This window comes from Merops nubicus, unplaced genomic scaffold (assembly GCF_000691845.1).
Source record: "Merops nubicus isolate BGI_N331 unplaced genomic scaffold, ASM69184v1 scaffold25163, whole genome shotgun sequence".
Taxonomy (NCBI): domain Eukaryota; kingdom Metazoa; phylum Chordata; class Aves; order Coraciiformes; family Meropidae; genus Merops; species Merops nubicus.
In genome coordinates this window covers 1-11,513 of record NW_008601326.1, presented here as the reverse complement: position 1 = coordinate 11,513, position 11,513 = coordinate 1, and the positions used below count along the sequence as shown (strand labels likewise).

The 11,513-nt window shown below is 41.0% G+C and overlaps 1 protein-coding gene across 1 annotated transcript in view; it reads right to left on the bottom strand.

The window, feature by feature from the left end:
• Window positions 1–6,817, bottom strand: part of TRA2B (transformer 2 beta homolog (Drosophila)) — a 9,744-nt gene extending 2,927 nt beyond the window's left edge. Inside the window, exons 1-6 of the mRNA XM_008937971.1 lie at window positions 6,658–6,817; window positions 6,237–6,370; window positions 2,431–2,593; window positions 1,278–1,466; window positions 677–792; window positions 1–5 (exon numbers count right to left, since the gene is read on the bottom strand). The exon at window positions 1–5 is cut by the window's left edge and continues 82 nt beyond it. Coding sequence (XP_008936219.1) covers window positions 1–5; window positions 677–792; window positions 1,278–1,466; window positions 2,431–2,463 — 343 coding nt within the window. The 5' untranslated portion in view covers window positions 2,464–2,593; window positions 6,237–6,370; window positions 6,658–6,817. The remainder of the gene's footprint in view (window positions 6–676; window positions 793–1,277; window positions 1,467–2,430; window positions 2,594–6,236; window positions 6,371–6,657) is intronic.
• Window positions 6,818–11,513: the final 4,696 nt, after the last annotated feature.

Genomic DNA, 11,513 nt, shown 5'->3' with positions numbered 1-11,513 from the left:
AAGAGCTGCACTTAGGGAGCTGTGAAACACCCTCTGCTGTGCTGCTCAGCACTGTGCACTGTTTTAACTGGGTTAGATCAACTCTCAAAGCTCCTTCTGCAAGGACTTTCCAATTAAACTGCACCACACATCTGCTCGGTTAGTATTTCATTCACTCCTGAAAACTTGAGCTTGGAAAAAGATCTTAAGATCTGAAGGTACACAGTAAAAAATTTAGAAATTGTAAAAAAATTAATCCCTTCTACTTAAGGAGCTGGGAAAATGTGCAGTACTACTGGTGGCTGTCCAAATCTAACCTTCTTTTCTTTTTTTTTTTCCAATTCTGAAAAGTCTCTTGTATCAATAGAGGTTTTTTAGTTTTCAGAAGCTTTGCCAGATAACCACATCAGTGTTAGCACAGTTCTTAAAGAGAGTTAAGAAAAACCCAAACAAATTGTAATTAAGCATCAACAGGGATTTTTGTGGTTTAGTTTCTAGTACTGGAAAACCCACATAACATACAGCACCCAAGTCAAAAACAGGAAAACAGGTTTTAGAACAGTGCACTGATGTAAAACGAGGAAAAAACACTCAAAATCACATCTCCTAGGGGGGGATGCAGAAGAGTTTTTACCAAAACACAAGATAATTAATCCTGTCCCGTACTAGTCAAAAAAACCCCACACAGGTAACTTACTAAGTGGGTCTTCCCATATAGATTCCAGGGGTAGGTGTGTGAGGTCTTTTTGTGATGGAGAAGTCTACCCGGATCCTTCTTCCATCCAGCTCCATTCCATTGGCACGTTCCTTTGCCTAAGCAGTGAGGAAACACAAGCTCTAGGTATGGACTTTGTCATCAACACCAGGTTCTAACCCCTGGGTCAAGTCAGTCCTAAACTGGCTCAGCTAGGATGTGAGTGTTTCACTGATGCCTTACACCCAACACTGAACAAAGCCCACAACAGTGTTGGATAGAAGCTTCAGCAGCTACCTAAACATCACTTTTATGGCATGAAAAGCCTGAGAGCAACATAATTTAACAATTGTTTCAGTACCTCTGTTTCTAACATGATTAAGAGGAACCTTTGAGCTTATGTAAGCAGATGTAACTACTCCAACACACAACATGAAGCAAAGCATGCAGAAGTTGAGCACCCTGATAGAAAGCTCTGAAATGGCCACCTGATTCTGAGGTGCCCAGTATTTTTTAGGCCCCCAAGCTATGTCCTGCTACAGAATACACATCCCAGCAAGTGAGACCACAGCAAACATGCTACACATTCTGTACTCCAACCTACCTCCTTTGCATCCTCCACGTTTTCAAAGTACACAAAGGCAAATCCCCTCGAGCGCCGAGACTGCTGGTCATACACAATGGAGACATCAGCAATGGGACCATACTTGGAGAAGACTTCTCTCAGATCTCTTTCTGTGGTGTACAGGCTCAATCCAAACACGCCGAGGCAACAGTTTGGGTCAGGATTTGCCTGAAGGAAGAAAGAGAGAGATATTAGAAGAAAATGGCTCATGTCTGCAGTACAAGGTATCTCACAAGTTGTGACTCTCAGAGCTTCAAAACAGAACAACAAAAATATACTGCCAAGATTCAGGTTGGGTCAACTTGTTGATGGACACTGTTACAATCAAACCTACAGATACACAAGCCTCCTTCACAGCAATACTCTGCATTTCTCCACAGTTGCAGCACCTAACACATGTATTTGAAGTTTTCCCCTCCAGAGGCTAGCTGATGACTACTGAATGTGGAGATACAGACACACTCAGAGGATGGGATCACACCTTCATTTGTGTCAGTGACTACTTTTCCCCCTCCTTCAGCACAAAACACCACGCTCAGCCACCTGAGCCTGTAAAGCAGCTAGAAGCAAGCTGGTTTGCATGCTCATTTAATAAATAAAGACATATCAAAAAAAGCTTTAAAATATTTTAGGGTTTTTGGGTTTCTAATCAAGAAAAGAAAAAGCACAAATATTTCTCCCTCCTATTCCACCCCCATCCTTCAGTGCACACTCTTCCTCATTTATTTTTGCATGCTCATTTAATAAATAAAGACATATCAAAAAAAGCTTTAAAATATTTTAGGGTTTTTGGTTTTCTAATCAAGAAAAGAAAAAGCAAATATTTCTCCCTCCTATTCTACCCCCATCCTTCAGTGCACACTTTTCTTCATTTATTATGGCAGGTACAGTGACAACAGCCTGGCACCTGCCAAAAACCAACCACACAAGACACCCATCTCACAATCCTGGGCAAATTATGGAGATCCCCAGCTTATCAAAAGCCAGATGACAATTAATATCAATGATATCTTGTGGCTAGACCTGATGAGGAAGCGGAATGTTCTTCTGGCAAGCCCAAATGAATTGAGTGAGGGATTTGGGGATGGATCGTGGCCCACGTGGAAGGGATCTGCCCTGGTGACAGCCATACCCTGTTGCCAACGTGTCTCCTGCGGGTAGACATGGGGGAGTGGCTGTGGCTGTGCCGGCGCCGATAATCCCGACTGTAGGACCTGCTCCTGGACCTCCTGTGGGAGCGGGAGCGCGAGCGGGAGCGGGTGTAGTGTCTGCGGGAGCTCCTCCTCGACCTAGACCTGAGGGAAAGGAGGACAGAGGTACAGTGCTGCCTTTCTTTGGGGTTTTAAACCTTCAAAAATAGGCCAAACGAAAAGCCCCAATTGCTGTTCTCTAAAAAATATGCATACATTATTCAGCTGTCATCAGTTTAGTCCCTGCTCAAGGAGTGTGTGCTAAACTTTTACAGTCAGAGTACTACAGATGCTCTCAGAGCATTTCTGTTGCACAACACAAACCTCAACTTCCATTTTAGTTAGCTTTATGTTCCCCTATAGCTTTTAACCTTCTCTAATGAAGCTGTCTTGATTTGATCCAGTATATGCCTAGAATATTCACAGCAATATTGAAATAACAATAGCTGGGGTGGATTTCTTTTAAAGGCAAGAAGAAAATGGAACAGGAGTAAATAAGACTTAAGATAAAGCATGCACAACTGCAGAATTCTACCCTTCTGCTTATTCTAGTCCTCAGAATAGCACTGCTTCAGAGATACAGAAAAGCAAATAGACTTTTTACACAGTGCCCAATTACAGGCACCTAAGTCTGGCAAATGCCACTGAAGAAATTAAGCAGCACTAGGCTTATTTATTGAGTATTCCACTAGGTATTTGGCATTAGCTGTTCATGAATGCTTACAAGTTCAAACTTCCAAGTGTATTTATTTAGACAAAGGTGTAACTGCTTAGTAATTTCAGCCCAGCCCTCCTTAGAACAGTTCCAGATGTTTTCCAACAGCACTACTCTGTGGAGATGAGATTCTGAAACAATTCCTTCCACTAAACTCTCAGCCCTCCCAGCAGTGACAATCTTGGTTGAAAAGCTGGTCAGGCACTTCAACTGTAGTGAGCCTGGGGCGCTGATGATCACTGGATAATCTGCCTTCCACACAACTACAAGGAAAGCTGCTGCAAGGCTGCTAAGTGCAATAAACTGTACAATATTCAAAGGTTCTCAGTCATAAACTGTTAATCTTTAGACTCTTGTTTGTCTTTTAAATTTCTTTCCTCTAGTTTGTGGAAGCCAAGTCAGTGGAGTAGTGGCCAAGACCATGAGCCACCATCATTGCACAGCATGTTTCCCACAATGCCACCACTGCACTGGCATGAGGGAAGCTCCTGACCTGAACCTTGTTCAATCCTGAGCATTTAACAGCTGCTTCCACAGACAGGATTTCTAACTAGGGAAGAGTCACCAGACAGCCAAACTGCAGGACATACACTCTAAGTTACAGGCCTTCTTAAACAAAAAAGCCTTCAGCCTCACCACCAGTGAGCCAGCTGAGTTCTGCCTTCCTCCACTTGGAACATACAGACTTGTCCAGGAAAAATCACTTCAGCATGTCCTGCCTGTTAAAGTTCTAACTATGTATATAAGAATAAAGTGGTTTTGGCAACTGAAAGGAAAAAAATCCCAAAAGATAACTCCCTTGAGGCAGGGAAGACAGTAAAGAGAGAAATAATTAAAAAAAAAACAAACAATCAACATGTGCATACAGCCACATTTCAACTGCTAACATAAAAAAACCCTTAATGCAAACACAGAACTGCTGGTTCCAGGTGACAGAATGCACCCGTGACACTGAACAAGAGCTGGACACTCCTAAACCAGGGAATCCACCATGTGAGAGAACAAGGCTCATTGTAAACAGGCACTGCTTATACTGCTGCCTTAAATGTCATGCTGCCATTATTCTCTGCAACTGAAAATCCTGTTCTTTTGTTCAGAGTTCTTTAGACTTCACAGAGTCAGCCAAAGACAAGATGTTCACTACCCTGATGATGCAAATCTCTAAAAGCAGATTTTTAAATCAAGCACACCCAACACCCTAACTGATAAATACACCAGGACACAGATCTGTTCCCAAAATCAAAGTTTAATTCAGAAAACTGGTCACTCAAAAATACATTTGCAACAGCAAACTACCAAGAAGCATGGACGTTCTCACAAGGTTATTCCTCTGGTGAGAGGAAGTTAGATGACCTGCTCTTGATCATGTCCAAATGTGTGACGGCACTGAAAAAGAGATGCAAGTATTTTGGTTCTAAATATGTGTTTTGACACAATTCTGCCCAGGTCTGCTAATGAACACAGTAACTCTGCAATATACCTCCAGTCTTTCCAGCCCTAGGCATTTTCAAGACAGCTGTTAAATGCTCAGGAAGCTGTAATGTTCATAAGCTTCTACTTTTGTTAATCCCAGAGTCAGTTGGCAGGGTATCATTTAAAGGATGATCTCCTGTAAATGATTTGCCAGGTCTCTTAGAAATTCTACACCTTGTATTTGCTTCTTCCAGCATTTTATACAATTTGTGATTGCATTCTTACAACACTATTATGGTTATTCTGCAAGTGAGAAACACAGTGCTTCAAAGAGTAAGGGAGACCCTAAGGGTTATTATGGATTAATGTCCAGGATGTGCTGGGCTAGGTCCTGACTTGATTGTTATTTGAAAATTAAAAGGTTCCACACGTGTGTTTTGCAGTCTCCACCCTCAGAGATTTCCAAAACCCAGCTGGATAAAGCCCTGAGAGCACGGCCTGAGCCCAGAGCTGTCTATGAACCTTTCTCTACCAGCAGTTCCAGGCCACCCTAATGTCACACTACGTTAAGCATTATACCCTACCAAATATTTATTAATTTGCCATATTGGTTTTGCACTACAGGGATCATGAGTGCAACTACTTCACACCTGTGACTACACCTGAACTACACAGAAAAGACAAGCTGACCCTAGTGTCCAGATTTCCATACATTTTTCTTCTCACAAAAGCCTTTCAAACTGATCACTTTGGTTTTGCAAGGAGACCTGACCAGGGTATCTGACAGAGTTTTCCATCATGGGTGACTGCTATAGCAAGTTTGTCTTCCCAAGTTGTCATTCTTCCTCCAGACTGACCCCCAGGCTTTACAAAATATGTACTTCTTACATGACACATGCTACAGCCAAAGCAGGTAGCAGTGATGCTTATAGTCCTATTTCTAGACCATCAGTATGTTTGATGTCTCAGTTATGTCTCCTAACAGGAGTTCTACTACTGCATACAGCTTGTTTAGCAGGTGAGCTTAACATAATACTATAAGCCATCTACTTTCTCCACAACTGTTTTTGAGCATTTGGATGGAAAGCTGTATAATCTTTAAAGCTTCCCAGATGGTTAATTTTTAAGTTAAATACATATTTAAAAGGCCAGACAGATGCCTGTTAAAATTCACACTTATCTCTACTGCTGCTTTTTTGAGGAACATATCATTAACTACTCCAGAAACATCACATCCAGTGAGTTAATACATTAATGTGAGCTAAAATGGAAAAAATCTATTGATGCACTTATTTAAATAAGCAAAAAAGCTAAGACCTTTGTGCTTTGTGCTCAGAAACTGGCCATTAGTTTAAGACTTACAAGCCAGGCCACCTCCACACTCTACCAACAGAGACACAAGCCTATGTAGCCAACTGCCTCTTCAAAAAAATGTAACTTCATAGTTGAGCTTTTCCAATCCTGAAACCACACGTGCCCCTTTTACATTCAATGCCCACAGATCACTAGTTATCTCTGCAAACACAACTGGGCTAAGCTGGATTTCAGTTCCCCTCTGACACAACCATCCGACTTGCGAAGAGGAGGAGGAGGAGGAAGAGTTAAAAGAAGTCGACTCACCTGGATTCAGACCTGGATCTAGATTTTGACCTGGACCTCCTGGAGTCCTCCTTAGAGCGAGATCTTGCAGGGGTGTGCCTCCCCGACTTGCCAGACCCATGAGCACTTCCACTTCTGGAAGCAGAACGGGATTCCTGCACGCAGATAGCGAAAGCCTCATTTGTACACAGGTTCTCCTTCACCTAAGGTCTGTCAACAAGCTCCAGCGAAATAATTGGTAAAAAAAATTCATAGCTATGTGTCCGGGCAGTTGGCATTAGAACTGCCTAGATTTTTTTTAAGAAGGTGTTTTATTTTTTTATTATTTTTTTTTTTCCCTGGTAGACACTTCTTTACCCTGCATATACTTGTTGCTATTAAACAGATAATGCATGCATGTTTAGCAAAATATACAGGGACACATAAACAGACTAGTAATTACTTAGCGTAGTGCTTTCAGATTCCAGATTACTTCTTATCTTAACTTCATTTTTATTCCTTTTCTTCATTCTTCCGTTTCAAATTCTGACTTCTTTCATCTTCCCCACTTCACACAAATTGCTCAATATTCTACAAGTGGGACTTCTGGTCTGATAATTAGCATGCATTCACTTTCTTTTTTTTCAAATTTCAGCTTCACTTATTCCTGAGCTTCAAATAATTCTCATTTATAAAACTTGTCAAATGGCGACTTCCGCATTTTCCTTCTTCAACATTAACCTTAATAGAAAAAGAACAGGATGAAGAATATTTAAAAACTCCAGGATAAAATCTAGTGCCAAAACTGAAACTAGAAAAAAAAAAAAATGGTTTTGTGGACTTTTACTATATATGCAGTTCAAGAACTGAAGCTACCAAACGCCCTATTTTATAAACAGATTCGGTCGATTCAGTTTAACTTAGTACTAAGTAACTGAATTTGCTATTTATATCTATATTTAATAGAAAATGCACAGTGGATCAACTGAGTATTTACTCATGAATTCTAAAATTATCAAACTCCCAAGTACTTTGCACGTCAGCCACATACTGAGACAAAATCAAGAAGTGACTTAAGCAAGGTCCCTGCAGCTCAGCTGATGTGCTTTCTGAATGCAGAAAGCACAACCCAGTTGATCTCCCAAGAACTTACAGTTCTATGACTTTTGGGGCCATTTCTTGCATTTTAGAAGGCCTAGTTTCAAGTTTATGAGCACACTCACACCTACTTTGCCTGCACACATGCAGGCTTTCCAAGTAAATCATCATTTTCCACCGACCCCAACAGCAGTTCTGTGTGCCACACAAACACTGGAGTAACACCCCACCTACTCTGTCTGCAATCTTCTCTGCTGAAGGCATAACCTAGTTAGCATTTTCCACTTTTATATGTATTTTTAAATCACTGCAACGACTTCAGTCACAGGGGAAAAGGGAGGAAAACTTGCAGGATAAAGCAGATATTCAATTAAGGCAAGAGCAACAGAAATCAGAAAGTTGGTCAAGGCCACAGTCTTCTGTCAAAATGTTTAAGGTGGTGTTTTAAAACACAGCCACCTCACACACTAATACTGCAAAATGCAGTGCAAGCTTTAATCATTGAAGCTACAAATTACAAATTTAATCTAAACCTTCAAAAAAAGGAGATGAGTTCTCAGTTTAATACATTCATTTGGCCCTAAGAAGGTTTTCAACTCTTTTCAGAAGAGTTAGGCAAAATACTTCCATTCACAAAACGTAATTCTCTTGACTGATTCAGGTTAGACAGAAGGAGCCAAGTCCAAATACAGGTGGTCTAATACAGGACAGGAGAAATCCATGGTGGGAGAGAAGCAGTAGGGAGGATCTTGCCCATAAACATATCCCACATCCTTTTCAGAGTTTTCAGAAGGCAGTAAGTTTTGAAGAAATCAGCAGAGAAATGGTATTAGCATAAGCAAGTGACTGAAGCCTTCATCTATTTGATACATGCTTTTGGATGATCTTTGCTATCTTAAGATTGATGTGGAAACTGGACACCTAGGACCTGAGAAGAAACTCAGGAAACCTCCTAAAGTCCTTTGGATTTTCCAGTTTTTAAACATCCACATTGTTTCCAGACCATCCTTCTTTGATTTATCTTCAATCCACCACATTTTACAGGATTATGGCACTTCATTGCCCCCATCCTCAAAGCAGTTCACTGTACCTCACTCACCTGCTTCCAGATATTATTAAAACTGGTAATAACCCCTAAAATGTCAAAGTTGTCACCCTGCTCACTCTAACCCCCAGCAAACCTCCCTACCCCACATTTCAAGCACTGGGAGCCTGCAGCACTCCAAGCTGAGTTTACTCCCCGTTATACTGACACCCACTAAGGGTTCACACAAACCACTCCCCAAAAAAACCCCAACAGATCCCTTCATCTTTACCAACCATTGTTCCCCTTCACCAGGCATTACCACAATTCAGGTGGAAGCTCTACCAGGGTTAACATCTCTAGGCACAAAGATGTGTCATAGCCACCTACTCTGTAAGCAGGGAACATCACAACAGCAGGATTATTTGGGGGGCAGAGACAGAAAAGGTTTCCACTGACCAAAGCAGCTGTCAGGTAGGTCAGTGAGGTCCCTTTTTTTTCCTCATAGGTGTACAAGTTACAAATTTCAGTTAATTAATTATGTAAGTTACAGGCAAATAAAATTATGAGTATTTTTTTAAAATTAAATCTCTATTAAGATGTATTCCCACTGTTTTCCTGAGGTGCAGCCTCACATTACACGTTATCAAATCTGCAGTCAGATTTATTCAAGGTATAATGGTGCTAAATTATTCCTTCAACCTCTCTACTACTGAATTTAGCAACTGACCCAACACAAGAATTACAGCTTTTGCCCTTCTCCTCCCTGAAGCACAACATCAGATCACTGGGGGAGGGGGGAGAGAGAAGCTGGGAATCCCCTCAGGGAAAGCAGAACAACCACTAGTTTCCAAACTCCACCCAAAAAAAAAAAAAAGACAAGAATGTTTTTTTGAGAAGTCAGGCTAACAGTGAGCAAGGAAGTCCAGCTTCCTCCCACCACCTCTGCCACTCGTGCTGACCTCGTGGGGCTCATGCAGTGCACCAAGCTGGCAGGAAACTCATCCATCAGGAAAGAGCAAACTATTTTCTGGCAGCTTTGGGTACTCCATCAGCCCAAGAAGTCAGATCAAGTGCCAGCTCACGAAGGAGGAAAAAAGAAGCAAGCTATTAGATTGTTTCTAACCTTCTCAAGCTCAAACTGCTTCCTTAGACTTTGCACAATTTAGTAAGAAAAGTATTTCTGAAAAATATTTAAGTACCTTGTTAAGCTGATATATAAATGGAGCATTTAGACCATTCAAGTTACTGTTAGAAAAACTAACAAACCCTCTGACTAGCATATTAAACAGATCAGACACATACCATGTAATCACTATCAGTATCAACTAATTCACAAGATGAGAGTATTTTTTCTCCCTTTAACTAGTAGTCTTCTTTCCAACTCTTCTGTGAGCACAGTTGCAATGAATGAAAACAAAAGTGACTTGGAAAACAGTGGCAATTATTATGGAATACTGACAGGATTTGAAGCATATTCCAGTATTTGAAGTATTGGTAACTTAAGTCTCTTCATTTAGGAAGTTTTCAGAGTTTAATCCCACTATGGAGTGCAAGCTGTGAGAGAATTCTGGGGATGTTTTTTTCCTTTTTTCCTCCCTTTTTAAAGTGTGACACGAGCCAGCTTAAGTTTGTGTTGCTGCTGAAATAGCAAGTCCCATGACTTGTGAAAGCGCCTGGTATTTTTTTCTTCATCCCCAATGCTGCTGTTAGGACTCGTGGCTACCCAATTGAGTCAAACCTGCAAACCAACACAGCTGGAAATGGAATTAGAAAAAAAAAAAAATATAAATTTAGCTGTTTTAATTCCCAGATCTGACTGACTGTACAAGGGAGAAAGCAGGAACACGTTTTCAGGAGCACGATTCTTGTTGGCAGCGTGGGCTTGGAACAGTTTAACAGACATTTCTAAAGTAATATCCTAGATTATTTATCCAAACACTGTCTCTACTCTGCAGAGAATTTGGCACCTCCAACTTGAAACAGTAAAAAGCCACTGACCTAGTAAAATTTAAGCCTTCAAGAAGCAAAAAAATATGATAAATAACACCAGCAACAGCATTAGAAAAGCCACTCCCTGATCTAGCCTGAAACAGCACACTTTGCTAGAGAAGTTTTAACATTTCCACTCATTCTGATTGAAAACACAATGCTGGAAAGTTAAGCTACCACCTTAAACTGGTTTTCGGTCTGACTTGCACAACAGCAATTAAATCAACTCTTAAAAAACCTAACACACAGAAATCCACTCTGAGCAAGACAGAAGGAATACTCCCTCGCTAAAAATATACCAGTTGTAAGGATGACATGAAGACATCAATGAAAAGATAATGGTAGGGGTGGTATGAGTCTATTGTTTAATCCCTGTCTTTCAGTGTTCATTTCCATCTAACATTTTTAGCTTTCTAGAAACCAAATTTTTCTAAGCTAACCTAATTGAAGTAGAAACACTCATACTACTAAAATTATAGTGAACCTGAATAAAAAAGGCCATGTTCAAACAAAGAAACTACAATTCTGTTCTCAGAATTACTATATTCTCTGTATTTGTCACCTCCAGTGAAGGTTTAAAACTGAAACTACCGATCACCTCCACAAATCCCTCTAACGCTACAGTGATTTAAAAAGTTAGATTTATGTTAAAAAAGCAAACAATGCCGCAACGCTGATCCCTGCCCTGCACTTGTATGTGGCAGTAAAAATGAAAGACCTCAAAGGAAAGCGAGAGCGATTCACTAAACAAAAGAACCCCTAAGCAACCGGTATTGCTGACATGTACAAACGTGAAGCTCAGCAAGTCATCGACTGCGAGGTTAGTAAAATTCCATCCAGACAGCAACATCTTGCACTAAGTATGGAATTCAAGAGAACATTTACTGAGGGTTTCTCAAGACAAGGATAGTGCCCTGGCACTGCAAGCATTCAGTCTGAGGCTTAACCCTTCGACTATTGCAATCACATTTATATTAAATTAAGAGACCAAGCCGCCTGGGTGCACGGCTGCAACTACATCAAGAAGCAAAGAGTTAGTATTTTACAAGCAAGCGCGAGAAGCAGCAAATCGGAGCTCAATTCAGAAAGTAATTCACCGAAAGCGGATTGCAACGCGCCTTTGGATAACAAAGACTCAGACTCCTGCCGGCTCGGGGCTTTCCCTCCCTCGCCAGACGTTAACGAGCAGGGCGGGGGGATGGAAG